Source organism: Symphalangus syndactylus, chromosome 11, assembly GCF_028878055.3.
Source record: "Symphalangus syndactylus isolate Jambi chromosome 11, NHGRI_mSymSyn1-v2.1_pri, whole genome shotgun sequence".
Lineage (NCBI taxonomy): Eukaryota > Metazoa > Chordata > Mammalia > Primates > Hylobatidae > Symphalangus > Symphalangus syndactylus.
In genome coordinates, this window is record NC_072433.2 from 68,512,227 (window position 1) to 68,539,488 (window position 27,262).

At 42.4% G+C, this 27,262-nt stretch overlaps 2 protein-coding genes across 6 annotated transcripts in view; one reads left to right on the top strand and one right to left on the bottom strand.

The window, feature by feature from the left end:
• Nucleotides 1-11,399, bottom strand: part of LOC129492855 (uncharacterized) — a 53,530-nt gene extending 42,131 nt beyond the window's left edge. For 3 of the 5 annotated variants that reach the window (XR_008660977.1, XR_008660973.1, XR_008660974.1), the window contains exon 1: nucleotides 9,634-9,993. Coding sequence is in view for 1 of the 5 variants with exons in the window: in XM_063612210.1 (XP_063468280.1) it covers nucleotides 10,589-10,625 (37 nt within the window). In the remaining 4 variants the exon portion in view is untranslated. Of the gene's footprint in view, nucleotides 1-481; nucleotides 543-9,633; nucleotides 9,994-10,588 lie in introns of those variants that run through there. The other 2 variants (XR_008660978.2, XM_063612210.1) reach the window with 2 other exon arrangements.
• Nucleotides 9,655-27,262, top strand: part of RASGRF2 (Ras protein specific guanine nucleotide releasing factor 2) — a 273,318-nt gene continuing 255,710 nt past the window's right edge. The window contains exon 1 of the mRNA XM_055298177.2: nucleotides 9,655-10,337. Within this exon, the coding sequence (XP_055154152.1) occupies nucleotides 10,050-10,337 (288 nt within the window). The 5' untranslated portion in view covers nucleotides 9,655-10,049. The remainder of the gene's footprint in view (nucleotides 10,338-27,262) is intronic.

Genomic DNA, 27,262 nt, shown 5'->3' on the forward strand with positions numbered 1-27,262 from the left:
TTGGAAATGTTACTTACCTTCTCTGAACCTGTTTTTCTTCTATAAAATGGGCATGATAATAATACCTACTTTGTGAGGTGGATGTGACAATCAAATGTACATAAATCACCAAGTAAAGGATTTGTCTCCATTTCCAGGCAGGTGACTTTTAAAAGGTATTACATATGTATTTTATTTTAAAATTCCAAGATGCCACTGTACCTCTCTCCATCTAGATAGCCCACAGTTGCCTTAAAGTCAAACCCAAATACCGACTGTTATCAGTTCTCTTGCTCAGGCCAGATACCTAGAGCCATCTTGACTTCACCTCCATCCTCCATCTTCCGACCTCTATATCTAATCAGTAGACAAGACTCGTTGATTCCTCCAATTTGGCTGGAAACATCCAAATGTTTCCTCCATCACCATTTTTAAAACTTACCATGTGTCAGGTACTGTGGAAGTAATTAAAAATACCTCCAGGGGTAGGTATTACTATTACCTGTATCTCCAATTTAGTGGTGAGAAAGCTGAGCCTGTAAGAGATTAAGTGGTTTGTTCAATGTTTCATAATGAATATGTAATAGAGCAGGGATTGGAATTCACACTGTCTGATTCCAGAGCCCATGATCTCATACAATCTTGGCAGTTCCTATGGTTACACTGGACAACATGCAGCTCTGAGACGAACTGACGAACTAGATCTTGCAGGTCTTTGGTACAAATATCCCAGGAAACAGCTCATTTTGATTGAGCCAAATCAGGTACCCACTCCTAGGCCAATCACTGTGACCGGGGAGGTGGGGCCTGTAAAAAGGTGGCAGCCCCATTTTGAAGGGCAGGACTGTGGCCAGAAGGGGAAAAAGGGAGGGATGCAGGATGATACAAGGCCACTATGCTTCCCTACTCAAAAACCTGTCGTGCCATTTTGACTACTTGTATAAAGGACCTTGCAGGCCACCGTGATCTGACCTCTACCTCCATTTACGCCTTCGTCTCTCGTCATACCCCATCATACTTTCTTCTCTCAAACCACGATAAACTCCCACATTTCCTCTACCCTGTACTTTTCTGTTATTGGTCTTTCATTCTCATAGCTTCCTTAGTTAAAAATCCTTCATTCTCCAAATAGGAACGTTTTTACACTGTTGGTGGGAGTGTAAATTAGTTCAACCATTGTGGAAGACAGTGTGGTGATTCCTCAAGGATCTAGAACTAGAATTACCATTTGACCCAGCAATCCCATTACTGGGTATATACCCAAAGGATTATAAATCATGCTACTACAAAGACACATGTACGCATATGTTCATTGCAGCACTATTCACAATAGCAAAGACTTGGAACCAATGCAAATGTCCATCAATGACAGACTGGATTAAGAAAATATGGCACATATATACCATGGAATACTATGCAGCCATAAAAAAGGACGAGTTCATGTCCTTTGCAAAGACATGGATGAAGCCGGAAACCATCATTCTCAGCAAACTATCGCAAGGACAGAAAACCAAACACTGCATGTTCTCAGTCATAGGTGGGAATTGAACAATGAGGGCAGGGGGCTGGGGGAGGGATAGCATTAGGAGAAATACCTAATGTAAATGATGAGTTGATGGGTGCAGCAAACCAACATGGCACATGTATATACATATGTAACAAACCTGCACATTGTGCACATGTATCCTAGAACTTAAAGTATTTAAAAAAAAAAAAAATCCTTCATTCTCCAGCTCTGCGTATTTGCCACTTAACCAACCACCCTTCAGGACTTGGACCAAATGCTCCCTTGATTGGGAAGCGCGTCTTCCCAGCAGAAAGTAACGTCCCACTCTGTGCTGCACTGGACCCCATAGTGCTTCAGAGATGCCTGAGTCGGAGTTCCCCTGAGGGGGTTGTGCCTTTTATATCCATATGGCCAGTCATCGGCTCTGGGCTTCCTCAGAAAGGGGAGACATGATCTTGGCGAGGTGGCTGTCTTCTGCGGAGAACAATCACAGAGAGGGCTGACTGCCAGTAGAACTTCTAGTAGTAGAGCGTGGAATAATGAGGTGAGGAGGGTGAGTAAGTCTCTCATTCTGAAGGAGGAGACTGTAGCAGCACTTCACAGTCTCCATCACACTCTAGAATCACAAGGAGCTCTGAGGGAAGCTCTAAATTCCTCCAGAGGCTGAACTTGGGGAGGGGGCGGATTGTAAAATTCCATGAGAAAAAGAGATAAAAGAAAGTCAAGGCGCAGGTTAGAAAGTATAAGGGCTGGTCCGGGAAAGTATTTAAGGTTCAAATGTTTGATGTGGAAAAGAAGTTTCTTGAATTGGCCAGGCACAGTGGCTCATGCCTGTAATCCCAGCACTTTGGGAGGCAGAGGCAGGCGGATCACGAGGTCAGGAGTTTGATACCAGCCTGACCAATGTGGTGAAGCCCTGTCTCTACTAAAAATACAAAAATTAGCCGGGTGTGGTGGCACGCGCCTGTAATCCCAGCTACTCAGGAGGCTGAGGCAGGAGAATCACTTGAACCCAGAAGGTAGAAGTTGTGGTGAGCCGAGATCGTGCCAGTGCACTCCAGCCTGGGTGACAGGACAAGACTCTCTCAAAAAACAACAAAAAAAAGGAAGTTTCTTGAATTGACAGGGTGTCATTCTTTTCTAGCATTTATTCAACAGATGATGTTCATGGAGTCTTACTATGAGTAATATTCAGGAATGTTCTAGGTGCTGAGGATATAACAGTGCGGGAGACAAAAGCTATCAAGCAATTAAGCATACATACTAGAATGTCAGGGAGCAATAGGTGCTACAGAGGAAAAGGAGGACAGGGTCACGCAGAAAAAGGGATAGGGTTTTACTCTAGTACAATGGGAAGATGTCGGAAGGTGTTGAGCAGAGAAGAGGCACGATAGTGATTTATGTTTTCAAGTTTCTCATTGGATGCTCAGTGGAGAACAGACAGTAGGAGAGTAAGAGTGAATGCAGGGAGACTGCTGGGAGACTACTCCAGTGGTCCAGGTGAGAAGTGGCGATGGGCTGGATGGGGGTAGCAATGGGGCTTGTCAGAAATGGTTTAATTTAATATACTTTGAAGGTAGAGCTGACTGGGGTGAGAGAAGATTAAAAGATTCATAGATGACTTCAAGTTTTTGACTTAAGAAAAGGAAGGATGGGGTTGCCATACACTGAGATGAGGAAGACTATGGGATGAACGGTTGTTTCTTTGCAGGGAAATTCAGTCTGGAACGTGCTGAGTTGGAGTGCCTACTAGATATTCAAGAGGAGATGTTGAGTAGGCAGCACACGGGTCTGCATTTCAGAAAAGGAGAGGGGCGGAGAGGCTTCTTTAAAGCCACGGAGTGGATAAAATGATGTAGATAAAGAAGAGAAGACAGCCCAGGAGAGGGCCCCAGGGTGAAATACTATTCAGAGGCTGCAAAGAGGAAGGGGACAGCCATGAGAAAATGAAGACACAGCAGGAGAATCAGGAAGGGGCTGGAGAGTGTGGTGTCCCAGAAGCTAAGTGAGAAGAGTATTTTAATAAAGACGGAGTGTTCAGCTGTATGAAATGCTGCTGCGATGTCAATGCGCAGACTGGAAACTGACCACGGAGCTTGGCATTGTGGGGACTGCAGGGGACTGTGACTGTGGGGATTGTTTCAGTGGGGTGGTGGGGATGAAAAGACTGAATGAAGTAGTTCAGGAGAAAATGGGGAGAAGGAAGTAGACCCAGTGTGTAGAGATATGTCATAATAAGGGCAAGTTTTGCTATAAAGGGAAGCAGGGGAATAGAAAGGGGTTTTTACTTACCACTAAATCATGAGTATTTTCTTGGGTCTCTAAGAATTCCTTGTATATCATAACCTATACTTTTTGTGGTGACACTACAGTATAAAAGTAATGCGTGCATAATTTATACTACTGTATATAATGTGAATAATTACATTCATGTAGTCAGACCTTACATGTTCAGAGCACAGGTGAGAAGCCAAAAGGAAATCATCTCCAGCGGTCAAAACAATTCCCGTGTACTCCTAGCTATATTACGCACTTCACTCTCTAGAGGACTCTCCAAGATCTTCTCATTTTTATGTTTAATAAAGTTATATTTTGTTTCACAAAGTTCTTAAAAGCTTCATAGCGTAAGTCTTCAAGAAACCAGAAGATGACAATTAGAAGGTTAGGATGGAGAAAGGGTGAAGGATGCGGTTGGGTTTGTGGAACAGCTATAGAAACTCTAAAGGCACAGCTGTTCATGGCCACCCATGGAGAGGCACACAGCACAAGCTGTTGTGCTCAGTTGCACAGGTTGGTCACTGCACAGGGCTCCCTGCACGGAGCTGTAGCCATCCAGGGGGAGAGGCACCTTTTAGTCACATGAAGGTGTCATGTCATCCACTCATCAGATTCATGTTCTCAAGGCTGTGTGCACCCCAAGGCTCTCTCTAATTCATCCTCCCAGAGGGTGTGCCTTTTTCTAGTTTGCATAAAAGAGTAGAGGCTAGCAATAGCTGTGGTCTAGCTCGTAGACACATTGTATTTAGAATAGTGACCTTAAATCAAGAAGATGCTAACTTTTCTTCACTTTTTAGACTGTAGAGATGCAGAGCTCATTTATCTTTGGTGCTTGAAGGACAAGCTTTGGGTATCTAGAACATTAAGTTAGTTGAAATGTCATGAGGACACCAGATAAATGGTTTTATTAGCTCTAAGTAGTTCATTCTAGTATTTTGTATATAAGGAATTCTTTCTGTTCAAAATAATACCGGAAACAAGGAAGGAATAATCCTTTTAGGTTTTACCTACTTGGGGAAGAACCTGGCTTTACTAATTAAGTATCAAGAGACAATACAGAATCACATATGTGCCAGAACTGGTAACGCTGTATCCTGTAGAAACAGTCTGGGATTCTTGGTGAGTCTGCATTATTAAAGCCATCAAACGGCTTTAATCAAAATGACAATTCCCCAAGTGATCTTCTGTCAGGCCAATCAAAATGACATCAAAATGACAATTCCCCAAGTGATCTTCTGTCAGGCCAAGAAAAGGATCTTGGTAATACCGTGGCTTTGTTACAGGAAAGGGGTCCCAATCCAGACCCCAAGAAAGGATTCTTGGATCTCTCACAAGAAAGAATTCAGGGCGAGTCCGAAGTGCAAAGTGAAAGCAAGTTTAAGAAAGTAAAGGAATAAAACAATGGCTACTCCATAGACAGAGCAGTCCCGAGGGCTGCAGGTTGCCCATTTTTATGGTTATTTTTTGATGATATGCTAAACAAGGGGTGGATTATTTATGCCTCCCCTTTTTAGACCACATTGGGTAACTTCCTGACATTGCCATGGCATTTGTAAACTGTCACGGTGCTGGTGGGAGCGTAGCAGTGAGGACGACCAAAGTCACTCTCGTTGCCATTTTGGTTTTGGTGGCTCCTTTACTGCAAGCTGTTTTACCAGCAAGGTCTTTGTGACATGTATTTTGTGCTGACCTCCTATCTCATCCCGTGACTTAGAATGCCTTAACCGTCTGGGAATGCAGCCCAGTAGGTTTCAGCCTCATTTTACCCAGCCCCTATTTAAGACAGAGTTGCTTTGGTTCAAATGCCTCTGACAGCTTTGCTTGACATAATCTTCCTCCAAGAACCCAGGGCTGATGCATTTTTGAATTATAGAAACCACAGGGAAAAGTCCTTGCAGAAACTCATGCAGCCCATTTACATTTTACTAACAAAACAGAGTTTAGGAGAAAGAAAAAAAATTAAAACCTACCTTGTGCATCTGAATAATAAGGCATGAGTTAGGGATTTTGAAAAGCTGTAGGTTAGGTTGTGCACTCCCCACTCCCCTAAACTTCAAAGCTTTAGACAATTCAGATAAAATTTCCCCTCCCACCTTTCCTTCCTCCCTCCTTCCGTCCTTTCTTTCCTCTTTCCCTCCTTCCCTCCCTTCATTCCTTTTCTCATCAAATTATCTGAATAATGTCTCCCTCTCTATTTAGTAGAGTTTCCAGATATGGCAGCTCATTGCTATTTTTCCCCTCTTAACTTATCTAGAAAAGGGGAAAGAGGCCACTTGCACTGTGATCACATGCTTTGTTGCCCATAAAAAAATTTTTTTTAAACTGGGCCCCCTCAAGAAAGAATCCATGCAATGCAAGAAGGAAAAACAATGAATTCAGAGAAACTTGTTCCCATCCTCTCGGAACGCAGTCTCTTTTTGGCAATCTATTTGATCAGCTGGGGGAAAGCATTCTTATCTACATAACTCCCTGACCCTTTGTGTTTCAGGATGGCACCATTCCAGGGATGCGGTTTCCATATGAATGGAGACTAAAGGCCCCCAGGTGCCCATCAGACACCTAATAGAGATAGCGTCTCTAGACTGTCCAGGAATGTCTGGTTGTTTTCATCTCTTACACTCTTGCAGAATGGTCTAATATTTGCAAATGCTTATGCCCTCTTCAACAATTCAATGACCAAATAAGAAATTAATTTAGGGCCGGGCGCGGTGGCTCACGCTTGTAATCCCAGCACTTTGGGAGGCCGAGGCGGGCTGATCACGAGGTCAGGAGATCGAGACCACGGTGAAACCCTGTCTCTACTAAAAATACCAAAAAAAATTAGCCAGGCGTGGTGGCGGGCGCCTGTAGTCCCAGCTACTCGGAGAGGCTGAGGCAGGAGAATGGCGTGAACCCGGGAGGCGGAGCTTGCAGTGAGCCGAGATTTGCGCCACTGCACTCCAGCCTGGGCGACAGAGCGAGACTCCGTCTCAAAAAAAAAAAAAGAAATTAATTTAGAAAATAATTGTCTGAAAAACTTGTATGCCTACTGCATATAAACTCTCCTACTGGGTGCTACAGGGATTAGGGAGATAGCCCTGCATTTGAGAAACAGACAGGTGAGAAGCAGCACCTAAACATTAATCTTCTTCCTGGCTGGGTGGTGTCATACTTACAATCCCAGGACTTTGGGAGGCCAAGGCAGGAGGATTGCTTGAGACCAGGAGTTTGGGACCAGCCTGGGTAACGTGGTGAGACCTCTGTCTCTACAAAAAGTAAACAAAACCTAACCAGGTGTGGTGGTGCACACCCATAGTCTTAGCTACGCTGGAGGTTGAGGCAGGAGGATTGCTGGAGCCCAGGAGTTTGAGGCTGCAGTGAGCTATGACTTCAGCCTGGGCAACAGAGGAAGAACCTCTCTCTAAAGAAAAAAAGAAAGAAAAAGGGGGGGAGGAAGGGAAAGAAAAGAAGAAAGAAAATAAAGAAATTCTCTTCCTGTTACACTGAGCACACCAGGAACACAGGAAATGCTTTTTCTCTATATGCTCTACATCACCTAAATATAGTGTTGAGGACATGAACTAGTGATCAATAAATGGTTCTTGCAGTGAATTTCCATAATTAAAACCCACAGTAATCACCAGCCAAATTTTGCAGGAAACAAGCACTCCTTTCTCTCATTGTCTGGGGGCAGAGCAGGGTGGGGTGGCATATAAGGGCCACATAACCTTCCGTGGTAGGAAGTGATGTCAGACAAGAGGCTGTGAATATTTCATGTGGTTCAAATGAGAAGCACATTTAAGGAGACAGAGATGGTAAGTGAGACATTGCTTATTGAAGAAGAGAATCTTTCACATCTGAAAAAACTCAAGTGCATTAGAAGGTTTGAGTACTCATGGCAAAATAGTTTTTGTGCTGATTTCACACTCTTACTGGTTTCTACTAAAAAAATGGAGCTTATCAACCACACAGGTGTCTACTCACTTATGGTTCTCACAGCTGGGATTGGACCACAGAGAAAGAGATAAAAGGCCTCCTGAGGCAATCACCAGCTCCTCTGCATCTAGAATCTGGCTCCAAAATGTTGCCTACATTTACTTACCGTCTCTATACTTGTGTCTTCTCTGAAGAACAATGCAAGCTTCCAGCTGGGTTAAACCCAATTTAGCACAGCACTGTCCTTTAGATATTTTAAAAAATGTAAAGAGAAATGACCAGTGTTCTCACGCTGTATTTTCAAAATGGCAATTTCCCTATTATGTAGTTGTTAAAAGTGAAAAATTTTTAAAAAGGTAAAAGGAAAAAAAAAACCCCACTCAGCTGTTCAGTGAGGCAGTGTTAAAATATTCTGCAGAAACAGCACTTATGAAACAGGCAGAACCCCTGGGGCTACCAATTTATGAACACACAACTGGCAGTACAAGACAGGTGTATTGTCGTAGACTCATCACCCAGAAAAGCATTATTATTTACTTTTAACAATAAACATTTTATGATGGCACTCCGTTTTAGTGATAAATGACTGGGGAGAATAAAAAATGTGTATAGCAGAATCAAATACAGGCCCTCCCCGGGGGTTTCACTGGCTTTCTCTCACAGCTGCTGGCGACATTATTTCTTTTCCACTTACATTTTACAGCATGGGGTTGGGGCAGGGGGTGGCTCTTGGTTTTCTGGTTGTACCTGTCAGATTTGTTAATCAAATGAATCCAGTCCTACAAACGATGAGCCTGTGACAGCTGGCCTTTAGGGATGGATTCTGCCCTGGGCAGCAAAGTGTCCCTTATTTGGGTATTTTTTTCCAGGTTGAAAACTCGGCACTTAAAATTTAGCATCTTACCACTGTGAAATAACAGGCATTCCGAAAGAACCTTCGGCATCTGATGTCTTTCAGGGAACACTTGGGCCACTCTCCTTAACCTTTACCGGCAGTTTTAAATACGACAATGCAGGTACAAGCAGAAAAGCCAAGGATGCGGGCTATGCAAAGCCACTCTGTGACTCTACCTACTGCCATGGGAACGTACTTATGGATGTGGCATGTGAGTGTGTGTGTATGTGAGTGGGTTTGTGAAAGTGTGTGGATTCGTGCGAATATGTGTGTGAGTGCTTGTGTGCGTTTGTATTTTTGGGTGAATTTGTGAATGTACATATGTGTGTTCATCTGTGTGTGTGTATGATTATCTGCTTATGAGTCTGTATGATTGTGAACGTGTGAGTATATGTGTGCTGTTTGTGTGTCTGTATGAGTGTAAATGTGTGTATGAGTATATGTTTGCATGTGGGTTTGAGTGAATGTGTGGGTTGTGTGTGAATATGTGTGTAAGTGAGCATATCAGTGCGTGCATGTGTGTAGTTCCTTAAGTGTGTATCTGAATGTGGATTTGTATTTTTGTGCGCGGGAACGCATATTGTGGGTGTATTTGTCTATATGTATTTGTGTGTTGTGACTGTGTGTTATTTGAGTGTGAGCGTTGTGAGAATGTGTATTTGTGTGTCATGAGTGTGTGCGCGTGTGTTTTTGTGCATATGTGCGCGCATTGTGTTTGTGTGCATTTATGAGTGTATTTTTGTGCGTCTGAGTGTGTGCGTTGTGGATCTGGGTGAATGTACTGGTCTGCGTGTGTGTGGGTGCGCGTGTGTGTGCGCGCGTTGTGCGCGAGTGTGCGAGCGCGTGTGAGCGGGTGTGTGGTGCGGCCGGGCGCCTCCACCTCCCTGATCCGCCCCATCCCGGCGGGCGCCCGAGCAGAGGCAGCGGCCCGGGCCGGGGCGGGCGAGGGAGGGACGCACGCCGGGGCAAGCGGGCTGCGCCACTGCCGGCGCCGCGCCGACTTTGCCCTTTAAATCGGTCTCCAAGCCGATTACAGCTGAGCTCCCACGTGACGTTTTACCTTCTGTCTCCCGGAGCGCGTTGCCCGAGGACAGTCCTTCCCCGGCTGCCGCCCCAGCCCGCCGCGGGGGCTCGGCTCCCGCAACTTTGGGTGAAGCGGCGGCCGGCTCGGGCGTCCTCGCGGGGCCGCGCTCCACGCGGGCGTCGGGGGCTTGGGGGGCTTGGGGGGCTCCGGGGCTCGGCCGGGAGGGTGGCGGTCAGGGCGGAGAGCGTGCCCCGGCCCCAGCCGGCGCCCCTGGCACCGCGCGCCGCCGCCTCCCGAAACCGGGCGGGGTGCCCTGCGCGCGGCGTGGGGAAAGGGGGCGCCCTTCGCCGGCCGGGACCTGAGCGGGCGCGCCCTCGAGGGAGCCGGCCGGGCCATGGTCGCGAGGCAGGGGTGAGACGGGCGGCCACCCGTGAGCCCCCCGCACCCGCACCATGCAGAAGAGCGTGCGCTACAACGAGGGGCACGCCCTGTACCTGGCCTTTCTGGCGCGCAAGGAGGGCACCAAGCGCGGCTTCCTGAGTAAGAAGACGGCCGAGGCGAGCCGCTGGCACGAGAAGTGGTTCGCCCTCTACCAGAATGTGCTCTTCTACTTCGAGGGCGAGCAGAGCTGCCGCCCGGCGGGCATGTACCTCCTGGAGGGCTGCAGCTGCGAACGAACGCCCGCGCCACCCAGGGCCGGCGCCGGGCCGGGAGGCGTCCGAGACGCGCTGGACAAGCAGGTACCGCGCTCCCTCTCTCCGCGGTCTCCCAGCCTTGGTCGCCGCACTCCCTTGCCGTCCTAACCCGGGGATCAGGGTTCGGGGGTCGTGAAAGAGTGCGGGGACCATGCTCCGAAATCGCCCCGCGGCACCAGTGGCGGGACATCTCCACGCGCCTTCCGATCTTCTTCCAGGGATTCTCCCATGTCCATACCCCTCCACCCCACTGCCAAGTGATCAGTCAGAATAGTGGCCCGACTTGCTTTCATTACCCTGGTAGAGGTCGAGTCGTTTCAGCTTCTCTGCCATCCAGCTATTGCTTCTCTAGACCTGGCTCGCAAGAATTTTGTCTGGTGACATGTATTGACACCTGTTGGGTGTAGATTGGCAAGACGGAACTAACTTATTTGGAAAAGTTTGGTTTCTGCCATACCCGGCTGGCGCGTGTAGATTTCTTTGCCTGCAGATGTTTGACCACTGGTTGGGCTGGGAACAAGCGGGGCTCCCAAGCCGGACAGACACTTTCTGTTGGTCATTTTCAATCAGTCTTTGTGATTTCGGTCAGTTGGCCTTGCTAACATTTGACCTGCTGTGTCTAATTATGAAGGTAAATGTGTATTCATATTCCTCAGGATTAATATTTGGTAGCCACATTCTTGCTATGTTTAAAAATGTGGACATTTTTAAAGAACGCTTCTGTACTTTTAAATGAATGCTTTGAAAGTGAATGCGACCTTTTAATTCTGGGTCATAATTTTATTAGTTTTGCTGTGTGCTCTTGGCTGCGGGGTGGGGGAGAAAAACCCTTTAAGTCTTAGTGATCCCAGCCCCTCATTCCTGCAAACACAAAATTTGTATGTTTTCAATCACCGTTTGGTTATTAAAGTTAAAGCAGACTAATTTTATGCTCCGAATGTTCTCATTTAGCTTCCCGATCCCCACCTTGATATAAAAAAGGCTGATTGTTTTTGCTATTGCGTAAAAATATTCGCAGCTGAATTTTCCATGTAAGTCAGATCAGACAGCATCTACCGCAAACCACAGAGGCTGTGGGAGGTGCTAGCAATGGAATGATCCGTAAGATGCCTACCTAACCCTTTGGGGCTCATAAAACAATGTGTAAAATTAAGAGGAGTTAAAACTAGACCAACCAGAAGTTTGGGTTGTTTTCACTATAAATCATTAACACACTTAAGTGATTAAACTTGTTATAACACTTATAAATCTGAAATTTTAAATATGCTCTTTAGTTTCCAACTAAACTGGTTGGAAACCAGATAGATATAGATACTAGAAATATAAACATAAATTTCAAGTCATGCATTTTAGAATTTAAATTGGGAGAAGAGTTTTGAGGAAACATTTTTTTCAGGAATATATATAAGTAACATTCTATTGGTGGGATTTTTTTTTAAGGTATGTGTTCCAAGGCCCCGCAGGAAGCAAAATGAATAGGTTTCTAAGTGTTATTATGTCTAAAGTAGAATAGGATATTTTAATAAGGAAACATAACTTCCAAATAGTTTGACTTTCATGCCACTTTCTAATGGTTGTCCTAAATAGGCCATCTAATGAAAAAATTGTTTTCCCTTTTTATGACCATACAAATAATGAGTATTTCTCAGTCATTTTATTCATCTTCAGGAGGTTAGAAATTAGAATCTTTGGTGTTTGTAGACAAATCTGAGATATAGAGAAGCAAGCATTCCAGAATGGATAGGAGTTGGGTAGGGAAACCTTCCACATTTTGTCTTGCGTTAGATGTGCTGTTGTGAGTTGGGTTAGCTTAGCCCACTGATGCTTTTCTCTGGCACTGCCAACTGGGTGTGTTTGAATAATTAAGAAGAAACTGAAAATAAGAAACAAGGAGAAACATTCTACCTTAAATCTACAGTTTATCCAGTTGGTTACCTTTCAGCTAATTTATGTTGCTGAGGTGCTTAGATCATCCAGACACTGAGACACGAAGGATCTGTGGAGGATGTGAGGAGATGAGCACATCCCAAGGTTTGCCTCTTTCTCCTTATATGCTTCTGGAGCTTTCCATATCAATATCTCCCTCAATGCTCTCAACACAGTTGAAGGTTAGGGCTTGAAACAGGACTTAGTGAGGCAGAGTCATTTTGCTTCACCAAGTTTCTGTGTTATTTCTTTAAGCACATCTCTTAATCTTTTCTCTTTTTTTCTGTTAATGAAATCTCTGCTTCCTAATATGTAAAAATTAAGAGTTTGGCTAAGTTGGTTTCCAATTACCTTTCAATAATGGCATCTTCTATTTCTAAGGTTATGACAGACAGTGTGAGCTTTCTGCAGTGTGGAGAATGTGAAAAACCATTTCACAAGATTCAGAGATTACCAGTGTTTGTAATAAATACTGCACCTGAAAAGCTGAGGACAAGCAGGTGATTGAAGTGGACATTCTCATAAATTAGTTAGGTCAGCAGATGTGCAAACCTATAGTAACGTCATTGCCTGAGGCAGAGACATTCTTATTACTTACATTGGAGGGCAACATATTTATTGTAATCTCCTTGACAGTTACAATAGTTGATGTAATTATTGCTATAAACTGCCTCTAAGCATTCTTGGGAGCTTAAATTCCATGTATCCTTCAAATGATTTTTATGCTTATCAGTTGTGTTTTTATGTAAGTTACAAGAAGAAAACACACATTGGTTTGCTTCCTCTAAATAACAATTCAAAATAAGTTGGTTAACAACAACAAAAAAATCCGTTTTTTTTTTTTACACTTGGACTTAAATTGTTTCCAGTTAAGCAGAAAAAAGAAAGTCACTTTCCAAATATGCTTAGGTTGTAGGAATATTTGCATTGCTCTATTTTTTCATAGTGTTCTCAGATTTCACTTTGATGAGTCTTTGGAGGATTGCAAGGCTCTCTTATAAGCCTTCCATAGTGACTACTTCTTTGGGATAGCAATGGTGATATAATCAAAATGAGATCAGTTAAAAACAATTTTAAGTGGTTTATTTTCTCCAAAAAGTGTTGTTCCTTTTCTTAAAAATGTGTCCGGTGGCACTTCTTTCTAGTTAAGCTCCATTTGTGGAAAATGAAAACCTTCCCTTTTGTTCCAGGTGAAGGAGAAAGGGAAGTTGTATTTATCGAGTACCTTCTGCATGGTAGGCTCTGTGCTTTTGGTGGCTGTTATCCTCTCTTACCTCATCTAATCTGAACTTCAGCTTTTGGAGATGATGATTATTAACATCATCATTATTATTACCTATTGGTAACACTGAAACTCAAAGACTTCTAGGGAGATGATCAAAGTCCAACTGAAGATATAAAGACTAAATAATGTGGAAGAGTTCCTTACTAAGACTGTATTTAAATCCACTGAGCAAATCTAGATGGATGGGGGCTTGGGGTATAGGATGTGAATCACTGTTTTGTTTATTCTTATTTCCTTTTCAAAACTATTTAAATGGCAGTTGTAATTCTTGAGAAATACGATTGCAGACCATTACATGTTCAAAGAAAAACGGGATTTATTTTTAAACAAGCAGTTTTACATGACATTACTTCAGGAATTCATTTACTTCAGGAACGGGGTACCTTTAAAAATATTTGCATTTAGGGTGAAAGTACACATCCCAGTTAGTCTGCTCTGTTTAAGTAGCAGTATCTGTCTTGCCTACTAGCAGGAGAAGACACATAGCAAAAAAGCCACCTGGATTCTCATTTTTCTGGTGATGGTAGATGTTCTGTTCAGCCCGATTTCACTTGTTTTGGGAGGTAAAATATCTCTTTAGCCCTGGAGGTTTAAAGAAGTAGACATTTGCATTTGTGCTGAATTAAACATGTTGGTTTAATTTTAAAGGGATTAAAGGCTATGTGATTTCCTGTCACTTCATTACTAGTCATTTTAGCCTTCCTAAATTGACCACAAGCAGAGGATTTTAATCATCGAATGAGTTAGGCAGAGCTGCGTGCGAGCTCTGAAATATTTGTGGGAGATGGAGAGTGTGGATGGTGGATTTTCATACTACTTCATGTTGTCTAATTATAACCAACTCAACTTTTGTTTACTGAACACGAAGGGAAAATGGAATAATGATATTTGCTAAGTCTTATACAATGTTAAAAAATATAATTTAGGGAACAAAATGGTTTATTACTTAAACTTTGTAATTATCCTTCTCTTTAAAGTTAAATGAAAAAAATCTCATGGATTAGCAAAATTGAGTTATTTTAATTTTGGCCATTAAGCCTTACTATTTAGATTGTTGTATAAGAATTCAACACAGAAAAATCCATCCCTGTTGTGACAGATGTATTAATACATGAAAATGCGTTATTGTTGTGAACAACTATTTTTCTATGGGTTTCATTAAGTGACAACTAAGCGCATTGTTGAGGGGTAGAAAATATTTGTAGTGTTATAACAATTTTTCCCTTCTTTTGACAATTAAAAAATAGAGAAATTTTTCTCACACTGGATGGTGATAAGACCTAAAGCATGTGTGATAATCAAATGTTTCTGGTTTTAGTAAGCAGATGTCAATGGTTCATTAAAACAATTGTTGATACTGCTGTCTGTTTAATGCAGATTGTATTTTTAAATTGATTTTTTTGTGCAGTTTTCAATACTACTTAAATATGCATGCCACAGTCAGTATAATTTTAATTTTTTGGAATGAAAATACTTAGTCTTTATGATTATTTTGTAATGAAATAAGTCAGATTGACCAACCATATGGATTTGCTCAAGTCTTCAATTCTACTTTTCACAGGTTTAAAGTGGCTTTCTATTTTTATACCTATTCATTTGTTCTACAAGAAAGGGATATATGTTTGTGTGTGTGTGTGTGTGTGTGCGGTGTTTATTCAGTTTGTTACCCTTCTACCATTTTCTACCGTTGAATATTAAACCTTTGTTAGGCGGTTATATATTGGAGTTTGCAGATTTTGACTTGTACATTGACATTGCAAGACCTGAGTTATAAATCCCATCTATCTATAATTTGGGGAGCTTTATTTTTCAGGACTAAGGATATGTAATGATTCTGTTAAATTACTCACAATATAAATTCCTCTCTGAAATTAGTCTACCTTAAACAAAGACTGTAAATAGTAAAATTTTACTGATATTTAAATGAAACTAGAAATGATATTTGTTAAGTGTCAACATAGCACTGTGTTAAATGTTTGATTATTTTATAACATTTGGCCTTTATTCTAAAATCTAACCATTATTCTAAAATTATTAATTACATTTTTATTGGTGCAACTTTTAAATTTTAGCTGATTGAGAAGTTATAAATACATGAATTTGGTTCCGCCAAAGGGAATATGTTAGCATTTTTGCCCAAGGAGTTAAAAATATAATTGTGTATAATATTTAGAAAAAAACAGTAGCAGGTTTGTTGTTGTTGTTGCAGAAAATATTGGCATCAGTAGGTGGAACAGAGATGCAAAAAGCACATGTACTCACAGTTTTATTTTTTTACTGGCACTTGAAAAACTAATGATTTAATGAAAAATAAGGATTCAAATCATTTTTCCTAAAACTTATTACAGTGACTACAAAATGCTTCAAATATACTTTTAGGGAGAAAGCAGGAAAAAAATAACAAGTTTGAGTTGGCCTGTGTTTATTTAACTAATATACTACAGTGTTTCTTTTCTTTGTTAAAAAACTGTAAAGGAAGAAATGAGAAAGAAAGTTGGGGAGGCCTATATAAGAATAATTTGCAGCTTTAGATTAAATTAGTCAGAATTTTAATTCTCATAAGATCTGAGAAGATAAAGATAAAACGATGTAAAAAAAGCATTCCTTAAAAATAAAATTTATTGGCCAGGTGCAGCGGCTCATGCCTATAATCCCAGCACTTTGGGAGGCCGAGGCGGGTGGATCACCTGAGGTCAGGAGTTAGAGACCAGCCTGACCAACATGGGGAAACCCTGTCTGTAGTAAAAATACAAAATTAGCCAGGCGTGGTGGTGGGTGCCTGTAATCCCAGCTACTCAGGAGGCGAGGCAGGAGAATCACTTGAACCCGGGAGGTGGAGGTTGCAGTGAGTCGAGATCACGCCGTTACACTCCAGCCTGGGCAAAATAAATAAATAAATAAAATCTCTCAGTAAATAAATAAATAAAAATAAAATAAAATTTATTGATCCTTTAGTGCTTAATTAAAAAACAATCAGGCCACAATTTCTGTTTTTATCTCTTATGATACTTACCAGTATGACATTGCAAAGACCTATGGTGATGGAAACAGCAGGGATATGAGTGGTACTTTTTATTATTTTCAGGGTACTGAAATGTTTTATTTTGTCATTGTCTGATTTAATTTAGACAATGCCTGATTCATTTCCTGGACTGTATTTATGAGCCCATGCCATTTGTGTGACTAATGTAAACAGTGGGGTCAGTTCTTTCAAATAGAGGGACTGTTGGAAAGCTAGGTTTCCTGCATTTAGCAATGTGGAAATAGGGAGGTGATAACTTGGTCTAAGGCTCAGTAGATAACATTATAACTGATTACAAAAGAAGTCATGATGAGATATCAGTGATTCATAGGAATAGGAGGCCACTCATATTCAATATGAATTTGCTTTCTTTTAAGAATGTAAGAATATCAGTTTCTAGGTGAAGTGCTGGTGGTATGTATGGTTTAGTTCAGGATTTAAACTGCATGGGATTCAGTCTTGGCTTTGCTACTTACCAGACACTGGATCTTGAGCAATTTCTGTTTCTAAGCCTGGTTCCTGCCTGGAAGATGGAGATCAGGCTAGTACCTGCCCCACCAGGTTGTTGTGAGGCTCATAGGCCAAGCTCTTGGCATAGGCCTGGCACATGGTGAATGGTCAGCACATTTGCCAGCTAGTATTTTTATTACTGTCTTTGATATTCTTCTTTTTATTTTCATTATTAGGATCACTTAGAAAGTATTTTCCTTCCTTTCCCTTTCAAAAATACTTTAACACACACAAAATAGAATATTTCAGGGAATGCCAACATACTTATCCTCCAGCTTCAACACCTTCACCTTTCTGCCATTCTTGTCTATCTGTCTCCCTCCATATGTACATTTTTTTTTTTTGTTAGACCACTTTATTATTTTTTTTTCTCACATTTCTTTTTTTTTTTTTTTTATACTTTAGGGTTTTAGGGTACATGTGCACAATGTGCAGGTTTGTTACATATGTATCTATGTGCCATGTTGATTTCCTGCACCCATCAACTCGTCATTTAGCATTAGGTATATCTCCTAATGCTGTCCCTCCCCCCTCCCCCCACCCCACAACAGTCCCCGGAGTGTGATGTTCCCCTTCTTGTGTCCATGAGTTCTCATTGTTCAATTCCCACCTATGAGTGAGAACATGCGGTGTTTGGTTTTTTGTCCTTGTGATAGTTTACTGAGAATGATGTTTTCCAGTTTCATCCATGTCCCTACAAAGGACACGAACTCATCATTTTTTATGGCTGCATAGTATTCCATGGTGTAAAGCAAGTTCCAGACATTGTATTATTTCACTTGTAAGTAAGGAAATTTTTCCTTTTTGGCATAGCACTTTTTTGGCACTGGAGATTGCACTGGATGTAGCTCTGAAAAGGACTATCTTGGAAAGAATTTATAATGAGTTTCTGTTAATAATGTGTGCTATTATAAAGGTAGCCCTCTTTTTTGTTTCTTTCATGTTATAATAAAGGAAAAAACTTAAGACAATAGTTGTGAAGACATAAAGGAGATGGAAAGGGTAGCTTTTAAATAAGTCCTAGTATATTAAATTTTAAACAGAAGGAAGTTTGAAATCAATTTTAAAAATTGAGACGGAGTCTCGCTGTGTCACCTGGGCTGGAGTGAAGTGGCGCAGTCATGGCTCGCTGCAGCCTTGAACTCCTGAGCTCTAGTGATCCTCCTTCCTCAGCCTCCCAAGTAGTTGGGACTACAAATGTATGCCACCACACCCAGCTAATTATTTATTTTTTTGTGGAGATGGGGTCTCCCTATGTTGCTCAGGCTCATCTCGAACTCCTGGCCTCAAGCAATTCTCCTACCTTCGCCTCCCAAAGTGCTAGATTACCAGCATGAGCCACTCTCCCTGGCCAAAATGAATTGCATAACCATGATCATGGGGTAAAGTATTTTCATGATTTGACCCAACTCTAAGGGACAATTAAATCATTGGTGATCCTCTTACTGAGAGATCTTCTTTCCATTTACCCAGCTCCTCCAGCTGTGCAGGACTCTTTTTTTTTTTTTTTTTTTTCAGATGGAGTCTCACTCTGTCACCCAGGCTGGAGTGCAGTGGTGCCATCTCAGCTCATGGCAATCTCTGCCTCCCAGGTTCAAGTGATTCTCCTGTCTCAGCCTCCTGAGTACCTGGGATTACAGGTGTGCACCACCACACGTGGCTAACTTTTGTATTTTTTTTTTTTTAGTAGACACAGGGTTTCACCATGTTGGTCAGGCTGGTCTCGAACTCCTGACCTTGTGATCCACCCGCCTCGGCCTCCCAAAGTGTTGGGATTACAGGCGTGAGCCACCGCGTCTGGCCAGAACTCTTTTTATTTTAATTAATTTTTTTTTTTTTGAGACAGAGTCTCACTCTGTCGCCTAGGCTGGAGTGCAGTGGCACCATCTTGGCTCACTGCAAGCTCTGCCTCCCAGGTTCACGCCATTCTCCTGCCAGCCTTCCAAGTAGCTGGGACTACAGGCACCTGCCACCACTCCTGGCTAATTTTTTTTGTATTGTTAGTAGAGACGGGGTTTCACCGTGTTAGCCAGGATGATCTTGATCTCCTGACCTTGTGATCTGCCCACCTTGGCCTCCCAAAGTGCTGGGATTACAGGCGTGAGGCACTGCGCCCAGCTAAGCACTCTTACTTAGAATAAAGGACAAGAGTTTCCTACACAGATGCCAATAATGCTTCTTCTTCTTCTTCTTTTTTTTTTTTTTTGAAACAGAGTTTTGCTCTTGTTGCCCAGGCTGGAGTGCAATGGTGCGATCTTGGCTCACTGCAACCTCTGCCTCCTGGGTTCAAGCGATTCTCCTGCCTCAGCCTCCCGAGTAGCTGGGATTATAGGCATGCACCACCACCCCGACTAATTTTGTATTTTTAGTAGAGACAGGGTTTCTCCATGTTGGTCAGGCTGGTCTTGAACTCCCGACCTCAGGTGATCTGCCCGCCTTGGCGTCCCAAAGTGCTGGGATTACAGGCATGAGCCACCGTGCCCTTTGCACAGCTTTTCAACAGTAAGGACGGCATCCATAAGCTAATCTTTCATCCAACTTCCACAATCAATTCTGAGACCCAGCAGCTGGTCAATATTATTTTAGGGCAGTTACTAAGGCTTCATTAATCAAGTGTGTAGTTGGCTTTTTCTAGTATTGTTAAACTTTTATCCAGGGTTAGTTGGTTTCTGTCCTATGACTGATTGCTTTAGGCCCTTTTGATTGCAAGAGAGAGGTATGAACTAGAGTTGTCTTGAATAATAATCACCTCTGAGTGTTGAGGGGAACAGTGGGAATATTATAAGACAATATACAGGTGAGTAGTGCTCTTTATGGGGACTTAGCTCTTCTTTGGATATTGCTGCTGGCCAACCTTTCAGTGTGTTTATCCCCATTTGCCTTCTCACTGAGTCCTTCCTCATAGGTTTTTTTCCCCCCTAACTTCAGGTTGCCATAACCCTCATGATACTAACTCAATGTTGTGGCCCCTTTTATCCTGCTTCAGTTTTCACTGCAGCATCTCTCATATCCAGGGTCATATTCTTGTGAGGTAGAATCTGATTGTCTCAGTTCAAATTTGGGGGCCAGACAAAATTATCAGTCTCTGACCAGCCTGTGGCTTAACTGCGAGACAGCAGGGACTGTGGACGAGGATGTTTCACAGAAAGTTTAATGAGCATGATAGTAATTATTAACACATCTAGTGCATTCATCAAGCTAGTTAAGATTACTTTTACCAAACTAATGTTCATTCACTATGATAGGCCACATTCTCTTCCTTCAGTAGCGGTTTTACCTCCTCACCTTATCAACAAGGTCTTACAATAATACACCATTTCCGTCCTCTGGTCCTGTACTGTCACCTGTACCACCCAGGGTCCATGTTCAAAATTTTTCTTTACTTTTTTATATTTTAAAAATTATTTACAATTGTTCTTGTAACAATAAATTAAAAACAAACCTATTTTTCAAAATGTAGCATACATCAGAAAAGTACACACATCATAGGTGTGCAACTTGATGAGTTTTCACAAAGTGAATATTTTTGTAATCAGCACCCAGATCAAGACATTGACACGATCAGCCCTCCAGAGCTAACCTCATGCCTATTCCTCTCCACCGCCCCAGCCATGGGTAGCCACCATCCTTAATTTGTGACACTGTAGAATGCTTTTGCCAGTTTTTGAACTTCCTATTCACAGACTCATGAAGTAAATACTCTTCCGTGTTGGACTTCTCTTCCTCAACATCATATTTGTGAGATTCATCCACATTACTGGATGTTCCTTTTCATTTCTTTCTTTCTCTTGTTTTTGAGACAGGGTCTTGCTGGAGTGCAATGATGTGATCATGGCTCACTGCAGCCTCGACACCTCCCCAGGCTTAAGTGATCGTCCCACCTCAGCCTTCTGACTAGCTGGGACTACAGGCACATGCCACCACACCTGGTATTTTTTTTTTTTTTTTTTTTTTTTGAGATAGTTTCTTACTCTGTCATCCAGGCTAGAGTGCAGTGGCATGATCATGGCTCACTGCAGCCTTGACGTCCTGGGCTCAAGTGATTCTCCCATCTCAGCCTCCCAAATAGCTGGGACTACAGGCATGCACCACCATGCCTGGCTAATGTTTTGTATTTTTTTGAGACAGGCTTTCGCCGTATTGCCCAGGCTGGTCTCAACCACCTGGGCTCAAGCAATCTGTTCCCCCTCGGCCTCCCCAAGTGCTGGGATTACAGGCATGAGCCACCACATCCACCCCAGCTAATTTTTATTTTATTTTATTTTTTATTTTTTTATTTTTTAGAGACAGTGTCTCCTTATGTTGCCAAAGCTGGCAAACTCTTGGGCTTAAGTGATCCTCCCACCTTGGCCTCCCCAAGTGCTGGGATTACAGGCATGAGCCACTGTGCCTGGCCCCTTTTCATTTATAGGTAGTATTCCTCTGAATGAGTATACAAAGATTTCTTTATCTATTGTACATTTGGGTTGGTTCCAATTTGGAGCTGTTATAAATAATCCTGCTTTGAAAATTCTTGTATAAGCCTTTTGGTGTACATACATGTGCATATTTCTGTTGGGTATATATACTGAGGAATGGAGTTGTTTCAAAGGGCATACGTATATTCAGCTTCAATAATTTTTGCTAAATAGTTTTCCAAAATAGTTTTATCAATTTATACTTCCACCAGCAATGTTTAAGAATTCCAGTTACTTTCCAACCTTGCCAACCCTTGGTCTTATCAGGATTTTAGTTGTAAGCATTCTAATAGGTGTGTAGTAACATGACATTTTGATTTGGATTTTCATTTCTCTGATAAAAATGAGGTTGAGCACCTTTTCAAGTACTTATCGATCATTTGATTGGTCTTTGTTTTTGTTTTTGCTTTTTTTTTTTTCTGAGCCAGAGTCTTGCTCTGTCACCCAGGCTGGAGTGCAGTGGTGTGATCTCAGCTCACTGCAGCCTTTGCCTCCTGGGTTCAAGCAGTTCTCCCACCTCAGCCTTCTAAGTAGCTGAGATTATAGGTGTGTGCCACCACACCCAGCTAATTTTTATATTTTTAGTAAAGACAGGGTTTCACCATGTTGGCCAGGCTGGTCTTGAACTCCTGACCTCAAGTGATCCGCCCACCTTGGCCTCCCAAAGTGCTGGGATTATAGGCGTGAGCCACCGCACTGGCCTGTTCTCTGTTTCGAAGTGCTTGTTCAACCTTTACCCATCTTTTATTGAATTGTCTAATTGATTTGTAGGACTTAGAAATATTAAGTTAAACTATTACGACCTACCATTTCTGTACATCAAAAATGGTTAAATATCATAATTGCATATTGTTTATCCTAATATATATGATGAGTCCTTTGTCAGTTATATGTATTGCAAGTATTTTCTCCTGCTGTGGTTTGCCTTTCTACTCTCTTAACGGTGTCTTTAATGAACAGAAGTTCTAAACTTTAGTGTAGTATAAGTTATCTCTTTTTCTTTATGGCATTTGTCTGTTCATGAAATGAATGGAGATGAGGCAACATTTGAAGTTGCTTTATGTAGAAAATTCAGGAACTGGGCCCCTCCCCTGTTGCTCTGATAGATCAAATTGTGGTTAAATCAATCAGACGGATCACAGCAGACCCAACTGTAGGTGGAATGAATGTGCTTACAGTAGGTTGGGGTTGCCACTCCAGGATGTCTTCCTTGTAGAGGAAGTCTCCAAGGACAATTCTGAAAGACAAAAGTCATGACGTTCTTCCCTCCCTCATCCTCCTGTGATCTGAGGTGTTCCCTCCTTGGGTGCTGGGATGTTGCTTTTCCTGCGCCTCCACATATTCTGGGTATCTCATTCCAGTAGCTCTAACTTCATGTTTTCCCAGTAATTCCTTACTCACACCTAGATGTTTTGTCTGGAAGGGACAAGGGCACTTTATAAAACTTATCCAGAATTAAGTTTGAATCCTGGAGGTCCCTTTAAGCTTTGCTGCTACTTGGAGGGTGAGCCAAACAGGCTGGCCTGGGAGTGCTATGAGGGAAAGAAAAATGCATCATGGGCAGCAATGGTCAGGACGATACCCTCAATTTTCAAAACAGGTCTCTATGATACTCCATAATCACCTCCCTCCCATTTTGTCCTGACCATTATCCAGGAAGTGGCCAAGAAGTGATGATCCCTTTTTGGGGATAGTACATTCAGTGATCAAAGTACCTTACTAAAGTGCATGGACCAGGGGGAGATGAGGGAGAGAGGGAGCTGGACAGCCAGTCCATTCTTGAGTATATAGATTCGTTCAAGAGCTACAATGGTGTGGCTGGAAACAGCTGACCAGTAATAACCCGAAAAGGTATCAACAGTGGTAAGGCAGCATTGATAGCCCTGAGAGGGGTTTGAAGGCCCAATGTAGCCAATCTGCCAGGAGCAGGAGGGGGTAATGCTCCTTGCAATATGACGTTTCTCATTGCAAGACTAATGGTCAGCTTTTGGCAGGAGTCACAAGTTGGTCATTCATTGGTAGCCTCCGCATCAGAAACAGCCAGACTTGATCAGTAGTGGGTTCCATCAGAAAACCAGTCCTTATTTGAGAGTATCTATGCAATTGTTCCAGACAGTTCAATCAGCAGCCATGATTTGGTTCCAGATTCACATCCACAAAGAAGGGTATCTTTAATCTGCCAGTCTGTAGTTTTCCAAGTGGTAGTGCAAACAGCTATGCTGTTGGCAACAACTGAAAAGTCAGTTCTACCCCCTGAATGAAGCAAGAACACCTGTCTGCAAGAACATCTATCTGCTTTTGCTTCAGCAAAGCTGACACTGAAGCTGAGTAGCTACAGCGCCCTAGTGAACACCACTGGGTTTTAGCTTAGCCAAACCATTGGTGAACTAGGCCCAGGCATTTAGGAAATCTGTGCCAGGGCCTCATTGAGCCAGTGTCTTTGGTTCAGGTATTAGAGTTGGGGATAAATTTTCCCCCAGAGGGACACCAGCTACTTTTTTAATAATGTAAATCTAAGACACGGCTGAGGCCGCCAGACCAGCTCTATTCTTCAGTATGCCATTTCCATTTGACAAGCAAGGAGGTGTCCCTTCCCACCTTGTTAGTTCTTGATCTGACTTAATCTATCTTCAGATGGGAATTTCAGGCTGGAGAGTCACAAGGTCTCTATGAATTGGTTTTGACAAAGACTCTATGGCAGCAAACTAATAGTTGCCTGTATGCCTTGTAATTTTGATGAATGCTGGACATTGGGTGTGAAAAATCATAGAGGTAATTTGAGGTCCTGTTATTTTTTTTCAGAGAGGATTTACTTTTGCTTTCTTGCAGGCATTAGTGTGTGGGTACATTCTATTAATCCATTTTGGGATTGAGCTGGTCAGCTAGGTTTCAGGTTTTCTGAGAGCTTGTCTATTTCCAGTTTGTCCTAATTTCTAAAGTATAGCCTTCCCAGAGTCTTCTCTGGAATTCTGGGATATTTACACAACTCTTCCTCTTTTGGCTCCTCAGTCCCATGAGATTGTCAGGAACTCAGTGCCGGTCTCCTGCGTTTTAGCTGCTGCTTTCTGCTTGGTTTCTTAGCCTCCTGGCTCTGCACGCCGATAAAGTGGCAAACGCCTCTTTATCGAAAAGCTTCCCTGACTGTCAGACTCACTGCCAGTGAACCTCCCTCCTCTCAGGCATCCTTGCTGCTCCTGTCTTGGCTGTCTTGTTTGCTTAATGATGCGTTCAAACAGATTTTTTTTTGCTTTTTGGCATTGTGTCCAGCTTTGAAAATTCTTCTTAGTGTGTGTGTGGTTGAGGGGTGGGTCTGCAACAAGCTACTTGGCCATTACTACTTAGCCAGGAGTTTTAATCTTGAGTTTAAAAGCGCATGAAACTCTTTTTGAAACAGTGGAAAAGTTAATCCCCCTTATTTTCTGGAAACTTACCTGTTAATTACTTCTAGCTCAATAATGATAAGCTAGTAATTAGTCAAATTACAACTAATCCTTATTTTATCAATTTAATTCTAAACATCTCTGAACATTGTACATTTGAACAAAATAAAAGAAAAATATCATTTTGTAGTCGTAAGACTTTTTACAGCTATTTATCCTTATTTACTAAAGAGTGGTGAGGTATATATTTTGAGGGTACCAAGCTGTGAGTCCCATTTATTCCTCACATAGTGGGTTTAGTTTAAACTCGGCTTGTAGATATTTTCTCATACCTGATGTCTGTCTGTTGATCTATTGTATATTTTAGTTGATGAACATTTAATTTAAAGCAATCATCTTTTTTTTTTTTTTTTTTTTGAGACGGAGTTTCGCTCTCATTGCCCGGGCTAGAGTGCAATGGCACGATCTCAGCTCACCACAACCTCTGCCTCCCAGATTCAAGCGATTCTCCTGCCTCAGCCTTCTGAGTAGCTGGGATTACAGGCATGTGCCACCACACCCAACTAATTTTGTATTTTTAGTAGAGACGGGGTTTCTCCATGTTGGTCAGGCTGGTCTCAAACTCCTGACCTCAGGTGATCCACCCGCCTTGGCCTCCCAAAGTGCTGGGATTACAGGTGTGAGCCACCACGCCCGGCTAAAGCAATCATCTTTCTGTAGGCCTGTAGTATACTAACTTGTTAATTTTTATGAACATTGTTTTGTGTTACACGACTGTAAGAGCCACTCTTTGTCTAATGCTAATTTGGGGTTAACACTGAGGCATGCACTTTCCATATATTATCTCATTTAATCCTCACAATCACCTCGAGATATCAGTATCTTGTTTTGCAGGAGGCTTAGAATGGTTTAGTAATTCACTCAGGGCAAACCTTTACGAAATGGCAAACCTGGTTAATAGAACCAAAATTAATAACAGCATTTGGTGAGCATGGCCCTTAGCTAGGAGCTGGAAGTATATAACTAGGAAGGAAATGTTTTTGTCTTCAGTCTCATTCTCCTCCATCGGAACTAGTATACATAACCTCTATAATCTCTATGTGCTGGGCTCTGTGCTGAGGGCCTGAGAACTTAGACATGATAGAAAGTGGGGTATTGGGGAACAGGCAGTCTGTCTCTCTGAAGAACCCACTGTCTTCCTCCTGAACCTCTTGACTTGCAGCTCAGGCTTCCTTCTTGGTGTCTGCCCAGCTCCACAAGGTGCCTGGCACTGAGGATGTAGAAAACACAGCTCTTTGCCATTTCAGACCTTGCCTGTGGTACAGCTCTTGACTCCGTGAGGACATTTCTTACATTTTAAGGTGGGTCCACATCCTCTGTGCCTTGATTTATGCTACCACTTTCTGGCCACTCGTTCTAAGTTTCAGTCTCCCCAGGCCCAGAGCAGTGAATACCATGTTGCCACACATTGGCAAACTGCAACCTGTGCCATTCACTGTGTGTGTAATTAAATGAGAAGGGGTCCTTAGATGTACACAGTCTTTCTGTTTTGGTCCATAGTGTCCTCTTGTATTTGTTTTGTTGGCAAGGTTCACCTGTTTGGAATTGTGACATCAAATGGCTGAATAGTAGCATCCTGTGATTGTAGAGCCCCAACTGTCATTTCCTCCCATGAACATGAGTATAGAAGTCTATTTTTAGCATGGTGGTTTGAGCGGAGTCCATCCTCTTCCTGTTTACCTGGCCTGTCCTTTCTTATAGCATGGAAGGAGCCATGGCATTCCATTTGGATGAATGGTACCAAAGGTCCAGTATATTGAGGCCGAATTCCCAAGTTCAAGTTCTAGATGCATCTTTGACAAACTCTGGATCCTCAAGCTTACTCATGTCTTCATCTGGAAAATGGGCATGATGATGTCTACCTAATAAAGAAAGTGGGAATATTAAATTAACTGAGATAATCTATGTGAACGGTGTTTGTAAACTATAAAATGCTACCAAAATTGTATTTATTTATTCACTTATTTATTGAGATGGAATTTTGCTCTTGTCCCCCAGGCTGGAGTGCAATGGCACGATCTCAGCTGACTGCAACCTCTATCTCCTGAGTTCAAGCGATTCTCCAGCCTCTAGAGTAGCTGGGATTACAGGAACTCACCACCACACCTGCTAATTTTTGTATTTTTAGTAGAGATGGGGTTTCGCCATGTTGGCGAGGCTGGTCTTGAACTCCTGACCTCAGGTGATCCGCCTGCCTCGGCCTCCCGAAGTGCTGGGATTATAGGCGTAAGCCACTGCACCTGGCCCAAAATGTTATTTTAAATTCTTCACAATTACATTTTTTTCATTTAAGTGAGGGCAATTTAAAGAGCAAATCATTTGAAAGTTTG